This window comes from Chionomys nivalis, chromosome 15 (assembly GCF_950005125.1).
Source record: "Chionomys nivalis chromosome 15, mChiNiv1.1, whole genome shotgun sequence".
NCBI lineage: Eukaryota > Metazoa > Chordata > Mammalia > Rodentia > Cricetidae > Chionomys > Chionomys nivalis.
In genome coordinates, this window is record NC_080100.1 from 704,527 (window position 1) to 725,606 (window position 21,080).

The following is a 21,080-nucleotide window of genomic DNA, read 5'->3' on the forward strand; positions in this document are numbered from 1 at the left end:
CAGATTCGAAGCGCGGCGGGGCGGGGCGGCGCGGGCGACGGAAGTGGCTCAGAACCGGGCTCAACCAAGGTGCACAGTCCCACGGCTGTGGAGGCTGCTCCGCGGGGCGTCACTCGGACCGCGTTTCCTCGGCTCTCGGCGGCCGCGCCATGGACGAGGCGGTGGGCGACCTGAAGCAAGCGCTTCCCTGTGTCGTCGAGCCGCCCGCGGTTCACGTGGAGGTCCTGCAGCGCCGCAGCAGGTGAGTTATGCGGGGGCCGACCACTCTTGGCGCGTCCTAGCCGGGCCCCACCACGCGTGCCTCCGGACGGCACTACCCTACCCCACCTCTCAGGATCCCATCCCGCGGCGTCGCACGCCCTCAACACGGCCCCACTTCACATAACACGAGTAACCTGGCTTTAACCCCCCACACCGCATAGCACCCCCAAATGGCATGACCCTGCTTTGCCCTGCACGAGGTTCCATCCCACCACACACTGCTCTGAGTTTCACACACCGCTATCCCCTCAAGACCCCACCATCCCTCATCTGGCAGGGCCTCACAGCTCTCAAGTGGAGCACAGTCTAACAATGATGATGATGGGGGCGGTGGTGATCTCCAGACGTCAGGGGTGCAGGAAAGTGGGGTGTAAGTAGAGCAAAGAGGAGAATAAGTGTTTAGTTGACTAAACCTGTATCTGGTGGTAGATTTCCTGTTACAAAGATGTACAAACTCGTGCAGGGCGGTGGTGGTGCACGCCTTTAATGCCAGCGCTCGGAGGCAGAGGCAGGCGGATCTCTGTGAGTTCCAGGCCAGCCTGCTCTACAAGAGCTCATTCTAGGACAAGCTCCACAGCTACAGAGAAATCTTTTCTCGGAAAAAGAAAAAATGTACATACTCGAAATTAGACCCTACAGCTGCGGTCTTTCATCCCTTCCTTAACAGTGGCTGCTAACATGGATTGAGTGCCCCTTGTATTTCAGGCTTGTCTCAAACACTGAATATTAATGAATCTTCATAGTAGCATGTCAAGAACTAGTGCCACCTCTTTTTCTAATGGTGCTGAGAGTGGTCGGTGGTGTGACTGCAGGCCCAGGTCTCTATAGTTGATCCCTAGACAAGTCCACTCCCAAGCCTGATCTTGGATAGTGACTTGTGTGAGGTCTGCAGATTTTTGTGTATGTGTGGTTGTTTTGGGGGTTTTGTTTGTTTGTTTTTGGTTTTGTTTTTTGAAATTTAAAACAAGTTCTCCTGTTTCAGCCTCCTGCATGCTGTGATTTCAGGCATGCCCCCACCGTTCCTGGCCATACTTTAGTGTTTTTTTTTTTTATAACTAAGATATTTTATGTATGTCTGTATTTATTTTTCTAGTACTGCAAAAAAAGAAGACATAAAGCTGAGTGTTCAAAAACTGCTCAACAGGCATAATATTGTGTTTGGAGATTACACGTGGACTGAGTTTGATGAACCTTTTCTGACCAGAAATGTCCAGTCTGTTTCTATTGTTGACACAGAATTAAAGGCCAAAGACTCTCAGGTAAATTCTCCTGGTTACTGAACTCTTAGGGAAAATGAGGTAATTCTCACAAATAGCTAATATTGACGTTGATAGCAGGTTCTTAATCTGTTGGCTTTGATGGCTAGATAAGCCTTAGCTGTGTGTCCTGGAACTAGGTGCTAGAAAGGATACCATGTGTCAGGATGCTCTGCACAGGGCCAGGAACAGACAGAATGAGAATCTGAGAGCTACAGAGTATCAGACTGTGCCTGAATACCTTAATGCTCTCTGTGTCCATGAGCAGGTGTCGTGGTGTGCTCAGGAGTCTGTTAGCACGGTAGATTGTGTGGAAGTTACAGAAGTGAGATGGGCCTGCCTTATGGAAGCTCTCCATCTCAATGAGCATTATATGACTCTTGCTTATAAAGAACTGATTTTGAGGGCTGGGATGAAGTTTGCACAAGATCCTGAGTTCAGCCTTTAGTATTATAGAAAGAAATTTAATATGTAAATAGAAAATGGGAAATTGATTTTGAAAAATGAGGCCTAGGTCTAAAAGCCTTTAATCTCAGCACTCAGTGAGGTCAGCCGGATCTATAAGACTTTCCAGGCAGATAGCCCTACATCGTGAAACCCTGTTTCAGGAGGTATGATGGGGGCGGGGTTCAAGAGCTCAAAGGGGAGAAATGGATAAACACCTTAAGAGCCAATCCTAGATCAGAAATGAAATGCTATACTTCCTCTAATCTGAGAACTGGTTTTTAACAGCGGTAGCCTTGGTCTTTACTTTGGACTTCAGCATAGAGAATGGCAGTAGAGAAGGAGGTGTTCTGAGTTGCGTTGTTTGCTTTGTACCTCATCAACAGCCCATTGATTTGAGTGCATGCACCATCGCACTTCACGTCTTCCAGTTGAATGAAGACGGCCCCACCAATGAAAATTTGGATGAAGAGACAGAAAATATAATTGCAGCAAGTCACTGGATTCTGCCTGCAGGTACAGGGTTCTGACGGGTGGGCAGTGACGGAGGGGGGCAGCCAAGGAAGGCCCGAGTCAGAAGCTAAGGACCCACCTGGGTCTCATAGCCAAGTTACTTAGTGAGAAGATGTGGTTCTTTGGTTTTGTAAGATTTTAGGATGCTTTATCCCTTATGAGATGTATGAAAGGGTAAAACTATGTTAGCTCTCCATCACTATAATAAATGTTTGAGACAATTTGCATAAGGAGAAGAGTTTGTTTGTGCACATAGTTTCAGTTCATGGAGGAGTGACTTCGTTGCTTTGTGCCTTTTGCAAGGCAAAGCATGGTGTGAGGGAGGAGAGGGTGGCAGAGAGCAAGAGACCTGTGTCCCACTGTCCTCCTTCTGGGCCCTCCCTATCTTTTAAAGCTCCATTACCTCACAGTAACATCGTGCTAATGATCAAGTCTTTAGCATGTGGGCCTTTAGAGAATACTACAGATTTGGTTGGTGGTGATTGTAAAGAAAGGAACACATTTCTGAGCCGAGACTGTTTGTTATTCCTTTAGACAAGCTGCTCAGATTGTGTCGATTAAGGATGTCCCTGCCTAGCTAGTCAGTCCTGACTTCCTATGACAGTCCTTGCTTCTCTGGGGACTGTGCTACTGGCTTCCAACAAGTGGTGTCTAGGGATTAATTCAGTCACCAAAGTCTGTGTTTCTGCCATGTAGGGGGAGCTTGTTTTTTGTTGTTTGTTTGTTTGTCTAAAACACTCTTTAAATAATACATAGTTTAGAAGGCAAGTCTAAGAGGAGATATAAATTGCAGCATTCAGTTCATGGTGGCTCACGCCTTTAATCCCAGCACTTGTATCCATCTTGATCTTCATTGGAAAAGTGTTGGACTCAAGGTCTTCCTAAAATTGGGATTTTGTCTTACTCTCCCTTACAGCTGAATTTCATGGGCTTTGGGACAGCCTCGTGTATGATGTGGAGGTCAAATCACATGTAAGTTGCTGTACTTTTTCTCAAAATTTACTTATTACTTTGCTCTCCGGCCTCTGTAGCACAAATTCTAATTGGCCTTAATAATAAAAACTCGGCCTCAGCTATTGGAGGAGGGGGGTGAAAGCTGAAGGATCAGAGAAGTAGAGCAGCCAGCCACTAGAGAGTTCTACCAGTGCTCAGACCAGAGGGGCATCCTGTCCTCAGGCTGCACTGAGCTCCTGTCTCCTCCCTCCTTATCACTCCTGTCTCCACCTCCCTAGTGCTGGGATCACCTTTGTGTTCTGGTTTTTGGGTTTTTTTTTTTGGATTTTTCGAGACAGGATTTCTCCGTAGCTTTTGGTAGCTAGTCCTGGAACTAGCTCTTGTAGACCAGGCTGGCCTCGAACTCACAGAGATCCGCCTGCCTCTGCCTCCCGAGTGCTGGAATTAAAGGCGTGCGCCACCACCGCTGGCTCTGTTTCTCTTTTAAACTGGATCAATTTCATGTAGCCCAGGGTGGCCTTGAACTAACAGAGATCCCAACTTTTCCCCAAATCCTGGGATTAAAGGTGTGAGCCACCACTGCCTGTCCTCTTAATAGCTTAGTTCTTTAGGCAAGCTTTATCTGTTAAAACACAAAAGAAATATCACTACAAGCCTCTCTGTTGTCCCTAAACTCAGGTGGCCCACATCCTGAATGACAATCTATCAGAGGTTCCCTAGCATAGAACTGATCCTTTAGGTAGGAAATGGTCAGAGATTGGGAGAAAATGAGAATTTATTCTGAATTACATTTTTCTTGTGGGTCCTTTTGGTTATAAACTAGAAAACTGTCACTTGGTGAAGGCACCTTCTCGGGCTTCTGACACATGTGCTATATGCCTACCCAATTACCTGCTGTGCTGTTTTCAAGGAGGGAGTTTTTTTATCTGATAAGTACCTTGGGCATCGTATTGGATGTTGTCATTCTGAGTAAAAGTGTTGACTTTGTTTCTCCTCTTAGAATGATACCAACCGGTGTTTTACCTTCTTACCTTTTAAAGATGCCTTCTAGAAGTCAGCAAATGATGTGAGATGGTCTCTGAGTGTTAGGAGGTCACAGTCCTTTCAGGGGTAGCCGTGCTAGCCTTCCCCTTTGGTGTTTAGAAGCAGGCCTTTGAAGCATGCTTTTGGGAACCTTTGCCTTGCAGGTGTCTTATCTGTCTTTCTGCTTTTCCGTATTAGCTCCTTGATTATGTGATGACCACCTTACTGTTCTCAGACAAGAATGTGGACAGCAACCTTATCACCTGGAACCGGGTGGTGCTGCTGCACGGTGAGGTGGACACTTCTTCATGTGACAAAATGGATGGCCTGAAATTGACTTGTACAATGTTTTAACTCTTTATTTTCTGAAAGAGTCAGAATTGTTCTTGGGTAGTCCATATCTTTGATCCTGAAACAATTCCCTAAAGTCCGGCAAATTTGTTAGCTGATTTTTTCTTGGGGTCAAATTGACTGCTTCCTTCTAACCATTTTTATATAAAACGATTGCCTGTTTTTTCCAACTGAACATAATTGCTTAGGATAGAACAAGTCTCCATTCTTTTCTGTGTGATAGTTCCTGCTTCACTTCGTGAGTGTGAACTACAGAAGCCATGTTTTAAAGAGAAATTCTGTCAGGTGCTTTTTAGAAGGAAATATTATTGATTCATACCCCACCGACACTACTGTCATCACTGCATAGAGATGAAGCACCCACATTATAGCAAAGGAGGAACTTAGGATAATTGCCAGTTTATGCCCAAGACTTTTAAAAAGTGTCATTTAAGGGGCTAGAGAGATGGCCCAGTAGCTGAGAGAACGTGTTGCTCTTGCAGAGGGCTAGGATTCAGGTCCCATCACCCACATGGTAATTCACAGCCACCTGTAACTCTTAATTCCTGGGGACCTGATACCCTCTTCTGACCTCTGAGGGCACTGCACACATATTGTGCACTCACATTCAAGTAAAAACAAAACACTCTACACAGAAAGTAAAAATAAATCTTTAAAACAAAAAGCTGGATATGGTAGAATAGGCCTTTAATCTCGGTCCTTAGGAGGCAAAAGAAGCAGGCAGGTCTCTGAGTTTGAGGCCACTCAGGGCTATATATTGAGACCTTGTCTCAAAGAAGGGGAAAAATGTATTTTGGTTCACAGTTTTAGAGGTTTAGTCCATGATCTATTGACTGTGCTGTTTTGGGGCCTGTGATGAATCATATGGGGGAAGCGTATGGGAGAACAGTCATATCATAGCCAAGAATGAGAAAGAGAAGGAGACCAAAGTCCTTCAGTGCCCTTCACGTGCATATCCCCAATGACGTAAACCTTCCTTTACCTCCTATCGTTTTCTGCAATCACCCAGAGCACCACTGGGGACCAGACTTTCAACAAGTGGATCAAAGTGGCATTTCCGATCTAAACTGATATTGCTTCTCTGACCTGATGTGGAATGCAGGCCCCCTTTGGGTTATCTGCAGTGAAAGGTGCCACTATAGTAATGGTTTTGATGAGATGGCACTCTAATATCTCCATTTACTGAGAAAGGTGTATTTGATCTTTGATAAGTGTGGACTTCCTAGAGGAAGTATGGAGACAAGGGCTTATGTCACTAAGATGTAGACAGAAGTGGTGTGTATTCAGTGTGCCAAGAGAAGTTAGGAGCCAGGAAGCAGTGTCAGCTGGGCGATTTGAAATAGGAGAATCCATCCATGTTAGTGATGTCCAGTCAGAGCTACATAGTGAGATCCTAGAGCTTTTAAACTTAACAATTAACACTTGTAGTAATAACAGCAATAGCGCTTAACTATGTTTAAACGTATATTAGAGCACTGGCTTGAATTTATTTCCTTGGCTATTATTGCAGGTCCTCCAGGAACTGGAAAAACATCCCTTTGTAAGGCATTAGCACAGAAACTGACCATCAGACTGACAAGCAGGTAACTTTGGTGACAGCAGAGAGGAGAGCAACAGGCACAGGACTTGTAACATCTGAAACTTTTATTTTCAGTTATTCATGGTTTCCTCTCCGTAGGTGTAGGCAGTTCATTTCTCTACACTCATGGTCTCAGGGTTGATTCAGTCTTGTGACGTCCCCTGAGGTAGCCTGGCACTGTTCTAATGCATGTGGACTTAAAAAGAAGTGTTTCTGCTCATGGCTGCGGGTCTGGATACTAAGCAGGTTCTATGTTCTTTTAGAAAAGAACTTTGGTGTTCCTGTGGACTTTCCTGTCCTTTCTCGAGTTCTGTCTGTCTGGGGTCTTGGTTCTCCTCACTTTTGAAGACAGTGTGGTGATTACTCATGACTTGGGAATCCCTTCTTCAGCATGTTAGACTCATAGGTGTTGTTCCAAAGACCACCCATGTACTTTGCCCTTTTTTTTTTTTTTTTTTTTTTTTGCTTTTTATTTTGCTATGTGTATGGGTATTTTGCCTGCATGCATATCTGTGCATATGTGCCTGGTGCCCAGAGAGGCCAAAAGAGGGCATAAGATCCCACGGAGCTAGAGTTTCAATGGTTGTGAGCAGCCATGTGGGTACTGAGGGTCAGACCCAGGTCTTTGGAAGAACAGTCAGTCCTCTTAACTTCTAAGTCATCTCTCAAGCTCCTCTTTCTCATCTTTTAAAAAGTATCTGCACTTAATTTTAAACAGTTTCTGTTGCTACATCCTTAAGCCCGTGGATTTTTTTTTCTTTTTTTGAGTGTGGAGTTTTATTAAAAGGGAAGGGAGAGACAGAGAAAGAGGAAGAGAGGCAGAGACCTGTTTGCCTCGGCAAAGAGAGAGTGCACGAGCGCCCATGAATTTTTTTTGTAGTGTCTAAACTGCTTTTACACTCAATGTAGTTATTTTTCATAGTTTCTTTTCCTCCTGTGAAGATTTCTTTTGGTTCTTTTTTTCTTTCCTTTCCTACAGGTGTTTTTGTTAAAATCCTGAACCTGATTACTATGACTTTTTTGATGATCTTGCCTATCTCTGTTGACTTTTTGTCTAGTTATGGGTCATATGTTTCTCCTTCCTGGCATGTGTGTTTAGTCTCTTGTCAGTCTGAATGGATTTGGAATCATCTAAAGGACACAGTTGTCAGTCTGTCTTTGAGGGGGTTTTAGGAGAAGTTTAACAAAGAAAGGAAATCCTACCCTAAATGTGGGTGACACCATGCTACAGACTAGTGTCCTAATCTGAATAAAAGGAGAAAACCAGCTGGCTGGTAGCATTATGCCTCCCTGCTCCTGGTTGATGCTGTGTTCTAACCCACTCTGCATCATGCCTTCTTTTTCATGATGGGCTGTATTCCTCTGAACTGTGAGCAAAAGTAATGCCCTCCTCTCTTAACTTGTTTGTTGTCAAGTATTGGACCACAGTGATAAAAAGAAACCTAATTCAGCATGTCAAGTGTTTTCACCTAAATACTAAATATTGTGGTTAAAGTATCTAGATATTTACATATTCCTTTTAAATAATTTTTGTCTTGGTTCTGGTAGCCTTTTCAACTGCTTGTAACAAGCAAAATATTCCTATGAGAAATTTAACCTTCACTTAGAAAAATGTGGGAATTTGTATTTATCTTATGAGTTAGAAAGGGGTATGTGTGTGTGTTTGCGATTATTTGTTCCTCATTCTGCTAAATACAGTGTTTTATAATTATTGTTATTTAATATTCACCCCAGTCTCTTTACTGTGTCATTTGTCATTAACACCTTCTCTACACTTTGTAAGATGCAAAAGTAATTAGTACTATAGTTTTTAAAATGGAATGCTAGTGGTACTTTTTAAAAGCAAGGAATTCTTCTGTGGACCTGTTACATGGGTGAGCTATGCAGAGTACTGGGAAGCCTGGCCTACATAGAGAGTTCTAGAACAGCCAAAGCTATATAGACCCTGTTTCCAAAGGAGAGAGAGAGAGAGTTGATTTTAGGAACTTCCTTTTTCTCACCAGGTACCGGTATGGCCAGTTGATTGAAATAAACAGCCACAGCCTATTTTCTAAGTGGTTTTCAGAAGTAAGTATCAAATGTTTTAATTATTAATATTGTCAACCATAGTGGAAAACAATGTCCTCTGTCTTGACCAAACATACCAAATACAGAAGCTTTTGGAAAGAAGTAGGTGAAATGAGAAAGTCAACAAGGTACCTGACTATGGTCAGGGATGGAGTCCAGCGCTAGAAGACTTGAAGGCAGGCTCCACACTCATGCACTCTGGATCTGAACTGAGGGTACCAGAACAACGTTGTGGGTGTTCTCAACCCTGAAAGCCTGTATGCCCTTTTGGTGGGTGATACAGGCAACTGTAAAAAATGTGTCTGCGACTTTCCCTCATTGGTTTCAGTGTTGCCATCAGTGATTGGTCTTGTTCCCAGGGAGTAAGTTCACACAGGTGATCATTAGTGGGGTCACTTTTACTGCATCACCCTGAACAATAACAGATGTGGTCTCAGGTCTCCATAGCCTAGGAAGCAGCAGCATTTGTGCTGACCTCTAAAGCCATCTCTAGATCTTGTCGGGTGCTGTGAGTTTTCTGGGGACCGTCATGACAATGGAGCCTTTGTGCTCATGTAACAGTTGACTACAAATTGGCACCGCTAATATGAATGCTTTGTTTTCAGAGCGGCAAGTTGGTAACTAGGATGTTCCAGAAGATTCAGGACTTGATTGATGATAAGGAAGCTCTGGTGTTTGTGCTGATTGATGAGGTAGGCACTCAGCCAATCTTTGATCCCTCTCACTTGGTCAGCTGTGTTGCAAGGTCTCTCTGTGGATCTTTTCCTGATGCCCCATGCATTGAGCTGGGAGCAGTTAGCACACATAGATACATTCACTGTTTTTATTCTGTTGACACAGTCCATAGCCAAGTGCCAGTTACTCTTCACTGACATGTTGTTCTGTCCTCGCAGGTGGAGAGTCTCACAGCTGCTCGAAATGCTTGTAGGGCAGGCGCAGAGCCATCAGATGCTATCCGTGTAGTCAATGCTGTCTTGACGCAAATTGACCAGATTAAAAGGTAACAGTGGGGTAAATAGTGAGAGTGCACATGTGTAGAGATAGAGAAATATGACAATCAAATAGCTTTAGGTCTTGCTCTCAGGCAGTCATTTCGCTTCTGCTGCTGGTGTCTCCCTACAGTCTCCAAGGAAGGTTCCCTCTGCCTGAAACCCTCACCACCCTTTCTTCCAGTATCACTTTCAGTCCTGTGTACCAAGTTCCTGTCGCAGACCAGATAAACACTCTAGATAAATACTAAGTCTCAGACCATTTCTACCTAGGTCCTGTGTTAAAATGGTCAGCTCTTCCCCTTTACCCAGGATCTCTGTCATACTGACAGACTGTACTCTCCTTCCGTGGTCCCTATTATGGGGCTTCACACTTGCTTGCTTAGGATCCCTCATAATACGTGTAATCTTCCTCATCTGCCTGCTTGGAATGCCCCATTATGTGATTTCTTCCCCCACTGCAAGGAGAGGCAGTCATCCCTTCCCATTAGTTAAAAGGTGATGTGGGGTCGGAAGGACAACTCCCCATGGTGTCCCTTTTGCCGTCATTATGCTCAAGGCTGATAGTCTTTGTCTCACGTTCCCCTTAGTGGGTAGTCAGGGATGTTGCACAAAATAAGATCTTCCCAGAGCTGAAGTAGGTAAGACAACAAATCCAATAGAGTATACCACAGCCTTGTAGAGGCAAATGCCTTGGGAGTGTCTGGGCATAGACCTGCTGCTAGCAGGAGATGAGGGCTCTCACTCTGACGTGAAGCACAGCCACCAAAACAAAACTGGATAGGCTCTTCTACTCACAGACCTACTGGTCCTCCTACCTACGTCCCTGTCAAATAAGGCAGACCAGAACTGGGCCTTTAAAGTTCTGTGCCTGATTTTTGCCTGTTCACCACAACAGGCACTCCAATGTGGTAATTCTGACCACTTCCAACATCACTGAGAAGATTGACGTGGCTTTTGTGGACAGAGCTGACATCAAGCAATACATCGGGCCCCCTTCTAGAGCAGCCATCTTCAGAATCTACCTCTCTTGTTTAGAAGAACTGATGAAGGTATCTATTTCCACTCCTGACCATCACTAGATTTGTACGTTGGCAGTTAGTTAGCTTAGCATAGCTTATTGTACACTAGTTCCAATAAGGCATCTTATCACATTGAAAATTATAGTTATATTGCATCTAAATTTTGCCTGCTGACTTAATATTTTTTATCTTTATTTCCTGTAAAAGTAAAAATAAATTTTGAATTAGCCTATAAAATAATGAATGCTTTTTTATATAGTACTTTTATATGTCTATGTCATTATACCATACTCTTAATAATGTTTCTGGTTTTTTGGTACAATATGTAAGATACCAGTGTGTAGGTTAGTGGGAGGGTTGTAGGCAGACTATTGGGCACATTCTGGTTCTGAGCCTGCCATGAACTATGGAAGTGGCCAGTCTCTTAGCCTATACAAAGGACAATGGAAGTCCTGCTTCACAGGTTATACTGACTGAAGGCCAAAGTTTTCAGAGTATCATGTGACTGAAGATTATAGTTCACAAAGCTATGACTGACTGGAAGTTATGATTCTCAGACCTGCATCTGACAACTCCTGCTGCAAGAACATACTTTTGAGTATGGACTGTGGGGAACTGGGCAGTAACCGAGCAAGCCAGTATGCAGAGATCTATAATAATGCTGTGGTGAATCCTTGACCCTAGTCAGCAGAGTGACATTGTCCTCACATCCTACAGCGACTGCCTCTGTTTTATGATGCTTTCTTCTCCAAGGATGGTATAGTCACTTTTGGGCAGGAATAGGGAGCCAGCTTAGCCAGGAGTTCAGTAAGGGTGTTCAGGTCAGTATTGTTCTGGCATTGACATCCTGTCTAGCTTCAGTAGCTGGAAGAAAGGTGGGGACCTCTGTGAGCTGCTTTACTGCCAAAGAGCTTAGCATGAGGCAGGCCCAGTGAATATTTTGGATATGTTAGCAAAGGTGCTTTTGATATGTCTTTTAGCCCTCATAATAGGGGAGCTGAGACCAGTTTCTTATTTGGTTATTTTGTGAAAACCATCAGAGGATGGTTCTTGCCACCCAAGCACAAGGACTAGAGTTCAGATTCCCAGCACCCGCTTGAATTTGTCAAAACCACCTGTATGTAATCACAGGAGTCAGGAAATGGAGACAGGATCTCTGGAGCAAGCTGAATAGCTAAGTAGTCAAATTTTTGAGCTCTGGGTTCAAGTGAGAGAATGGTGAGCTATTATTGTGAAAGACATCATTCTCTAGACACACACACACACACCACATACACATGCATATGTAAGAAAGAACAAGAGATTCAGACACTGTAATGAAACTTGGGCTGGTCCTAAAGGAAATAGTGTGTAATTGAGTCTCACTCTGTCAGGAGCTTGCAATGGGCTCTTGTGATGTGTGCCTGCCTATATAAATTCACTGACTATGGGAACCTGAAAGAATCACTTGTGCAGAGAAGTAAGGATACCAAACAGAAACCTGTTTCCTCACAAACCTCCAAATTATACAGAAAAGGGTTTTGTGGAATTAGTCAGTGCCACCCTGCCCACTCAGTGCAGCTCCTTGAGGGAGAGTTTCAGGAACCCACTGCCTTGTCTGTCACTCTACTAGTCATAACTGAAGAGCAAACAGACTGTTCTGTTGAAGACAGCCCTGGTCCTGGCTCTGCATTTCAGTTCTGCTCCTGTTTGTTTGACACATATTTATGGAACTAGGGCAGAGTTCAGTACCACACATCACTGTCCCCTACCCATTCCCCCAAGCTCTGACGTGTAGCCAGGAAATATCTTGGCTAACAGCTCAGCATCTGGCTTGCTACTGGTTTCTGAGCTATGCCTTATGATTTATATGCTGATCTTTGAAGAAATGTAGGTATGTGTGAGGGGATGAATATTAAAGTGTAGAGCTGTATTCTAGTGTTTTCTGGATGATTATATATTGGACTTTCATAAATCATAAAAGCTTCTGCTCATTCTGGCAGTGCTGGCCCTTTTTCTCGTGGTGCCTGCACCTTGTCTTGTGTGGATTGTGTCATAACCGCTCTTCCTTGTTCCCCAGTGTCAGATCATATATCCTCGGCAGCAGCTGCTCACCCTCCGAGAGCTGGAAATGATTGGCTTCATTGAAAATAATGTGTCAAAGCTGAGCCTCCTTTTGAGTGAAATTTCAAGGTACAAACTGATGTCATTTTTTAACTTAAGAAAAATCATTTGCTGAGGTTTGCTGAGGTAACCAGGTATTATGATTTCCTTTGGAAGTCAGAGAAGACTCTGTCAGTGAGCTATCAAGGCCCTGCAAAAGTAGGCAGAGGCAGGCGGATCTCTGGGAGTTCGAGGCCAGCCTGGTCTACAAGAACTAGTTCCAGGACAGGCTCCAAAGCAACCGCGAAACCCTGCTTTGAAAAACAAAAAACAAAACAACAACAAAAACAAAACAACAACAAAAACAAAACAAAAAGTAGGCGTGAATAGCTGGCAGGGGCAGCAGAAGCCTGCAACTCATAGAAAGAAAGTGAGAAGGAAAATAACTTTGGTGATTAAGGTAGGATAAAGGGCAGGAGGAGTCTGGCATAGAGCCTCAAAGGACAGGATATATATAATTGCAGAACATCAGGAGGCTACTGGGCAATGTGTTGGCAGCCATCTTAATGAAGTATTTCCCACAGACCAGTGCGGTGGCACTGGAGAGGCAGAGGGACCATGCTGTGAACCTCCCTTTCTGGACAGTTTAGATTTTATTCAGAAACCATGAAATATGTGGAAAGTTAACATGAGGAATACAGTGTTGCTAGAGACGAAACTTAAATCTATGAGGAGAATATACTTAATATAAAAACATAAGACACAGTGGCCTGGTTAACATGAGGAATACAGTGTTACTTTACACCTGAGGCTTCCAGGTTCCCCTCTAGGCACTTGGTCCTAGAGCCTCACTTGGAGCAGGAACTTAAGAAGACAGATGATGTTGGGTGGTGCTGTTTGCCTACTCTTTTGGCCTTTGGTCTTTTGGGGGGCGGATCTCTAACCAGCTCCCAAATAAATACCAAGAGGCTTTTTCTTTCTTAGAAATGCCCAGCCTTAGCTTGGCTTGTTTCTAGCCAGCGTTTCTTTTTTTTTTTTTTAAAGATTTATTTATTTATTATGTATACAATGGTCTGCCTGCATGTATCCTTGCAGACAGAAGTTGGGCACCAGATCTTATTACCGGTGGTTGTGAGCCACATATGGTTGCTGGGAATTGAACTCAGGACCTCTGGAAGAGCAGTCAATGCTCTTAACCACTGAGCCATCTCTCCAGCGCCCTAGCCAGCGTTTCTTAACTTAATAACCCGTCGACCTTTTTAGCCTCTGGACGTTTACCTTTTCTTACTTCTATATACCTTGCTTTAACTCTTACTCTGTGACTGGTTGTGTGTCTTGTCCCTAGCGGCCTCCTCTCCTTGTTCTTGCTCCCTCTCCCTCAGATTTCTCCTCCGATTTATTCTCTCTGGCTGCCAGCCCCACCTATCCTTTCTACTGCCTTGCTATTAGCTGTTCAGCTCTTTATTAGACCATCAGGTGTTTTAGACAGGCAAAAGAATCATAGCTTCACAGAGTTAAACAAATGCAGCATAAACAAAAGTCACACATCTTTATATCATTAAGCAAATGTTCCACAGCATAAACAAGAGTAACACACCTTAAAATAATATTCTACAACACTTGGGGAGGACAGAGGACAGCAATCTTTGAGGCCAAGGCTGTACCCAGGATCACACAGAGACTTGTGCTTTTGGGTTGCCTTGGCCAGTATTTGAACTCCAGATCATCTTAAAGAGAATGATTTTCTCTGAAGTATGCACATTTATGTATGAAGTTGACATCCATGAATTTTTTATTTATTTATTTTTTTTAATGCAGAAAGAGTGAGGGCCTCAGTGGCCGGGTCCTGAGAAAACTCCCTTTCCTGGCTCATGCACTCTACATCCAGGTAAGCTTCTCTTGACCCAGTTTATTGGATACCCGGGTTCCTCTCCCACACTGTTCACAGAATTCTGGGATATCATCTTACTGGGATATCATCTTAGTTTCTTTTCCAGCTGTGGTATGGTAAAATGCTCTTTAAAAAGCAATTTAAGGAGAGTTTGTTCTAGCATCATGGTGTGAAAGTCAGACCAGCAAGAACTTGAACTTGCTGGTCCACAATCAAGGAGCAGAAAATGAATAAATGGTGTTGTAGGGTTTCCTTTCCCTTTTTTTTTTTTTTTTTTTTTTCTTTTTGGTTTTTCGAGACAGGGTTTCTCTGTGGCTTTGGAGCCTGTCCTGGAACTAGCTCTGTAGACCAGGCTGGTCTCGAACTCACAGAGATCCTCCTGCCTCTGCCTCCCGAGTGCTGGGATTAGAGGCATGCGCCACCATCGCCTGGCTTTCCTTTCCCATTTATATAGTGGACCCCAACCAGGGCCTGATGCCCACAGAGTGGGCTGGTCTTCTCGCTATGGTTGAGATAACCGAGATAATTCTCTAAAGACATGCCCAGAGGCCTGTCTCCCGGGTGATTTTAGGCTCTGTCAGTCATAGGCAGTGGGTACTTGGGAAGAAATGGCTCTCCCAGGTGTCTGCTCATACGTACACACACTTGTGTGTGCAATACAAGGCACACATGTACTGTGGTGCATTAGAAACTTGTGTCTAGAGCCCACCTCATATTCTTCAGTATTTGTGCCCCATGAGCCTGGGTTCTGTTTACAACCAGTGGTGACCTGGAGTCGTTCCCTTACCTGCCCAGGGCCAGGCCTCCAACACAAGCCCATCAGCCACCCAGTTCTCTTAAATCCATTATCTGGCATTCTGCCTGGCTGGTGACAACTGCTATGCTGGTTGTGGTCTTCATTACCAAGGAAACACCCATGGGCCATGAGTGTGAGTGCTTGACACAGAGGGGAGAGCTTGGTGCTGAGCTGCATCATCATTCTCAGTTATAAAGCAGCAGTGTTGTGCCCCACAGCTCCAGGACAGTGGCCGAGCTCTTTGGGAAAGGCTCTGAAATGGCAGGCCTTGAGGCCCCACGTTCTATTCCCGACAGATTTTTCTTTCTTAGCAGGTGATGATTGCCGGTCTTGTCTACTCTGGTAGCCTTTTCTAACCAGTAGGAAACAAACAGCAAGATACATCATCTTCTACAAACCACCACATCTGTGTGCCTTGCTGTAGGCCTGAGAGGTTGTGGCTTGTTTAGCCCACGTAGAGCTGAGCGTCTTCCTAACTCCGCAAATCTGTAGGTGATAGCTGCCAGGTAGTCTTCTAAGGCCCAAGTTCACTCATCCATCGTCATGTGTCTTTCCAGGCTCCTAGTGTCACCATCGAGGGTTTCCTCCAGGCCCTGTCTCTGGCAGTGGACAAGCAGTTTGAGGAGAAAAAGAAGCTTTCAGCTTATGTTTGATCCCAGACAGCCATATCTGTGGCTTCCAATGGACAACTAGTAGGTGACACCACCTACCTCATAATGTACATCAGAAATTACACTAAACCATGTAGGTCTGCAAGCCAGACAAGACGGGCGGGCAAACTTTGTCCAAAGAAGGACTGTTTTGTGTTGTTTTACAATCATATTTAAAGGTAAACTGCCTCTCTTTTTCACTGTTTTTAAAAGATAGTTCAAATTCTGTTTTAAAGTCCTATCTAAATACTGATTGCCATCCTGACTTTAGCCTGTCAGAACAGAGGACGTTAAATTTGTTTAAAATGGAGAGAGATCAAAACAGCTCTCCTAGAACAAGAAAGATGCTAAAAGACAGCATTGAAAGATCTTTGCCCAAACTAGAAGGGAGCAGGTACTTTCTGGCCTGAGCCTGCTTCGGTTAACACAAGATGCTATGTAATGGGTGAGTACGGCATGTTCCCATGATATGGAAATTGAGAAGAGGATTGCAGGTAAGGCCTTCTTTGACAGTGCTCAGATGTCATGTTCACAGGAGCAGTGTGTGCTATGTATGGTCAAAGGAAGCAGGCAGTGTGTGGAAATTTCTGCTCTGTGTTTTGTTTCTCCAATAACGTTACTCATATTTCAAGTGAAAATTCATGTTGCCAAATATAAAATAAGTCGTTAAGTGTTGTACCTCAGATGTCATGTTTTACTTCATCTTCTGCTAAAAGTAGTTTGGCATTGATGCTTTGTACATGAAGTCACTTTTAAAGGGAGTGCTGCCTTTGTCATAGAGTTTTTTAAATATTAAACTTGTCTTCAGAATGCTTTCAGTTTTATTATACTATCTGCTTCAAATGCTGTGAATGTTACTAATAATGACTGGTATGTTCATACACCTTTAAATCTGCTGTGTTTCAAGGACCTCACAGTATAGTTGTGTCATTGGCAGGAGCACACCCACCCTGCCAGTGGGGTTAGGAGCAGTACTTCTGAGACACCACAGGCCATGGCTACTGCCTGTCAACTCAACTTTACCACCTGATCTGATACAGACTTGGAAAACGGGGCCTTGCTCTTATATCCTGGGCCTCCCATGGGTGCTTTGGCTTCACTTTCCCCAGGAAGCTGGGATAGAGCAGTGGCTAGAGTAGTATGCCACTTCCTGCTTGTCTCTGGAGTATTATGCCACTTCCTGCTTGTCTCTGTACATCCTTTCTATTGGTCTGTGCTTTTCAGGGCTTCCAGCTGATCTACTCTGTTTCATGATTCCCAGTATTCTTCCTCTTTTTGGAATAAATTTGTCCTTTGTTGTTCTGACTATTTTCATTCATGAACTTGCAGAAGAATCTTCTAAACCATTCTCTCCTTAGACGTCACCTCTAACAAACTGGAAAGAAAAAAAAAAGGTTAACAAGAACTCTACACAAATTCTTGAAAAAGAAAATTGTCAGTTCAAAAGAAAACAGCGTGATCTCGATTTAAAAAAACACAGAATTAGAAAACATAAGTCATTCTCATGAATATATATTCACAACTTTTCACAAGGATAAACCAAAGCAGGGCTTCCCTAGACTTTTATTTCTAGGTTTTGGGTTTTTGAGACAGGGTCTCACTATGTAGGTTTGGCTGTCCTGGAACTCAGAATGTAGCCTAGGCTGGCCTCTAACAGAGATCTGCTTCCTCAGTTCTGTGATTGAAGGCATGTGCCACCACGTCCACCTTCTGAGTAGTTTATTTATGGTTTATTTATTTGCATGCCTGTCTCTAAGAGTGTACACATGGCACCTCCATTTTCCACTCTAGCCAGCCCTTATGATGTGTCCTAACCCTGTGGACAGGTTCCCACAACTGAAATAATGAATGGGGTCTGAAGGTGCAAGGTCAGGAAAGGGTGAGGATGGGTTATTCCATATCCTAGGATTGGGAGCTAGGGTGGTCAAGGACCATATTCCTACTAAGATATCAAGCATCTTAGTGTCCAGGTAAAAAGATGAGGTCTGGGAACTGAGGAGTAGAGAGGTTAGGAAGTGAGAGTATGGGCAGAAGGGTACCTATATAGAAAAGCCAAGGACAGGCGGTGGAGAGGCATGGATAGGGAAGAGCCTTTCTTGGGAGAGGTGGTTTGACGATTTCAATCTGACAGTTCTTTCTGAGACCAGCAGAGGGCAATATCCTGCAAGTTAGGACAGGTGGTGAGCATTGGAGTTTTTCTGAGCCCAGCCATCAGCTGTAGCCTTTTCCTCCTGGCCCTCTGCGTTCAGTGCAAGGGCATGTATGGTCATCTATATGTGTTGTATGACTTTTCCTGGGAGATATGAACTCACATGATGACAGACCAAACAAATTATTTCTTCCAAATACAACTTTGGAAGTCTGTTTTGGGAGGGTTAACTACAGAAGAATGGTGACTTGGACAGCTTCATCACCATAAAAAACCCCACTGCATCGTGGCTGGCAATTTATGAAAACTTACCATTGGAGTATCTTGAACAACTTTCAGGAAGCTCCACTAAAGAGTCTCCTTCACTAGCAATTGTTTGCTGCTTATATAAACTCAGTGGTGGAGATGGGATTCTTGTGAGTTTCCTTCTTCTCTCCCGTAGAAAATTTGGAAGAAATAGCTATAGAACAGCAGGTAATCTAGGCTGAGGGGAGCTTCCAGCTACCTGGATCTCATTCAGCAAAACTTGAGCTCTTTGCAGGCTGTTGCGGACGTAATCCAGCATTGCTGGACAGGCATTATCTTTCAAGTTCAGGGATGGCTTCCTGAGGTGGAATAGCAATGTGATGGAGCTGGTGTGTACTTGACAGCCAGAAGCCTGACGTAGCAGGGTCCTGTGGAAGGTGACTGCCCACAGTTTTCCTCATACAGTGAGCCTGGCCTTTGAAGGTTCCACGGGCAGTGAATACCCCACATCACACAGAATCTGGTGACCCATTGAAACTGGAAAAGAAACTGCCCATGAGGAGCCTGTAACAGTCAATAGAGAAGGGCAGGAGATCTGGAAACGTTTGGGGACCCCCCCCCCTCGCTTATCAATAGCCGTGTCCTAATGGGATGAACAGTTGAGTGGCCCCGGGAGTCTCCTGACATAGGGAAACAGTGTAAGTGCTCTTTGAGAAAGCCGTAGTTGAATATGGCTATCATTCAGTCAGATAAGACCTGACCTGCAGATCAGGGGCCACAGATCCCAGGGCAGAGTAGTCTAGGGCTGAGGTCACCCTTCTTCTTTTCTGTAGGGGGTAGGCTGGTGAGTTAGAAAAATCCAGCACTCTTAGCTGAAAGCACAATCACCTTCCTGCCTCTTGTACCCCTTGGGTTGGGTGTTTGATGTACTATCCTAGGAGGCCAGTTCTACACTTTCCACTTGTACTATCCCACTAGAATGGCAGCATCAAAGTGTTAGATGACTTGATCCAATTGTATACTCAGGTCAGGGTGCTCTCAAGTCCCCTTGGCCCTGAAAGCTCCCGTAGCTGTCCTTAGCTGTGTTTCACAGCTCTGCACCTGGCCAAGCCAACCTGCTGGGAGATGCTGGTACCCATGTGTCTCGACAGGACTCTCCTTTACGGGATCCAACAGATCCCTGTGGGATTGTGCTGAGATTAACCCTATTTCTTGTGGTAGGGTTGGGACACTTTGATAGCCTCGGAGTGTCTGGACAAACCTGAGAGTTCCTGGGTTCCATAAGGTCTTGAGTATGCTGTCTCTTAGAGGAAAACTCAGCATCTTGGTCTGCTTGGTAGTTGGCTTTTTTTTTTTAAATATTTTTATTTATTATGTATACAGGGTTCTTCCTGCGTGTATCCTGCAGTACAGAAGAGGACACCAGATCTCATCACAGATGGTTGTGAGCCACCATACGGTTGCTGGGAATTGAACTCGGGACTTCTGGAAGAGCAGCCAGTGCTCTTTACCTCTGAGCCATCTCTCCAGCCCTGGTAGTTGGCTTTTATGACTATAGACCTCCTGACCCTGCACCCTCATGGTCCGTTGGGATCTGCCCTCAACATTTCTTCCAGCTTACTTCAACCAATCTTCATCTGAGCAAGCACACGCTTTTGACCATCCACTGTTTCAGCAGAAGTTTTAAAGTTCTCTGGTCTCTTCTTGGTCCAGAGTACCACCTCCCAGCAAGACAACGGTGAATTAGTCTCCTTTCACAAAGTAGGGTACTCATTAGTGGAGTCTCAGACCCCGATCCCTACCGGGGGCTATAGGTTTATGAAGCATCTGATTTTAAATTATTTACTAGCAGAGAACACAAGACTCAAATCAGATGAAGGTCTTCATTGCCTGTGACACAACAAACCCACTGTGGTGGTTTGAATAAGAATTACCCACCCCCTCCACACACACACACAGGCTCATGTGTTTGAATGCTTAGTCACCAGGGAGTGGCACGATTTAAAAGGATTGTAAGGATTAAGAGGTGTGGCTTTCTTGGAGGAAGTGTGTCGCTGGGGATGGGCTTTGAGGTTTCAAAAGCCCATGCCAGGCCTAATTGTTCTCTCTCTCTCTCTCTCTCTCTCTCTCTCTCTCTCTCTCTCTGTATGTATGTATGTATGTATGTATGTATGTAGATCAGGATGTAGCTTTTAACTGCTGCTCCAACACCAGCCTACATGCCACCAAGCTTCCTGCCATGATAATGGATTAAATCTCTGACGCTGTATATAAGCCCCCAGACCCCCAATGAATTCTCTTGTAAGAGTTGCTTTGGTTATGGTGTTTCTTCACAGCAAGAGAACAGTGACTAAGACACCTATAACAGACAGGTTCAGCTTGTCTGGCAGACTGTTGAACCCCGAAGATCTGCTTGTCTCTACCTCCCCAGAGCTAGAATTACAGATGTACAGGACTGTATCCAGTGGTGCCTTTATTCACCCTGCTTCCAGCGCATGAGGGTTTTACATCTTTTGTGGGCCTCCAGTGCCTCATTAAAAAAAAAATTAATAATAATAATAATAATAATAATAAATTTACATGATTCCTCTTGGCTAATCTGTCTTGTGCAAAACCTAGAGAGGAGACAGGAAATTGTGATCCCCCTGCAGGGACACAGAACAGACTTCAAGAGGCAAAAAGGGCATATGTCCACAGTTATTAATCCTTTTAGTTAAACCAGGCCACAGAAGCTTACTGCCCATGTAGGCTGTGGCATCTACTTTACCCTCAATGGAAATCCCAAGGGTCAGTTGCTGTCAGAAGAA

At 44.4% G+C, this 21,080-nt stretch overlaps 1 protein-coding gene across 2 annotated transcripts; it reads left to right on the forward strand.

Annotated features, from left to right (window-relative positions):
- Positions 1–39: 39 nt before the first annotated feature.
- On the forward strand, positions 40–19,694 carry Trip13 (thyroid hormone receptor interactor 13). 2 transcript variants are annotated; one of them, XM_057789818.1, is made up of 14 exons: positions 40–241; positions 1,355–1,520; positions 2,348–2,477; positions 3,391–3,446; positions 4,650–4,740; positions 6,313–6,385; positions 8,385–8,448; positions 9,054–9,140; positions 9,342–9,448; positions 10,336–10,489; positions 12,519–12,631; positions 14,360–14,429; positions 15,786–15,920; positions 19,657–19,694. In XM_057789818.1, exons 1-13 carry the CDS (start codon positions 150–152, stop codon positions 15,879–15,881), a joined length of 1,299 nt encoding a protein of 432 aa, XP_057645801.1. In that variant the 5' UTR covers positions 40–149; the 3' UTR covers positions 15,882–15,920; positions 19,657–19,694. The 2 variants fall into 2 exon arrangements, with proteins under 2 accessions (XP_057645801.1, XP_057645800.1); XM_057789817.1 differs by lacking the exon at positions 19,657–19,694 and having other exon boundaries at positions 15,786–16,634.
- The last annotated feature ends 1,386 nt before the right edge of the window (positions 19,695–21,080 follow it).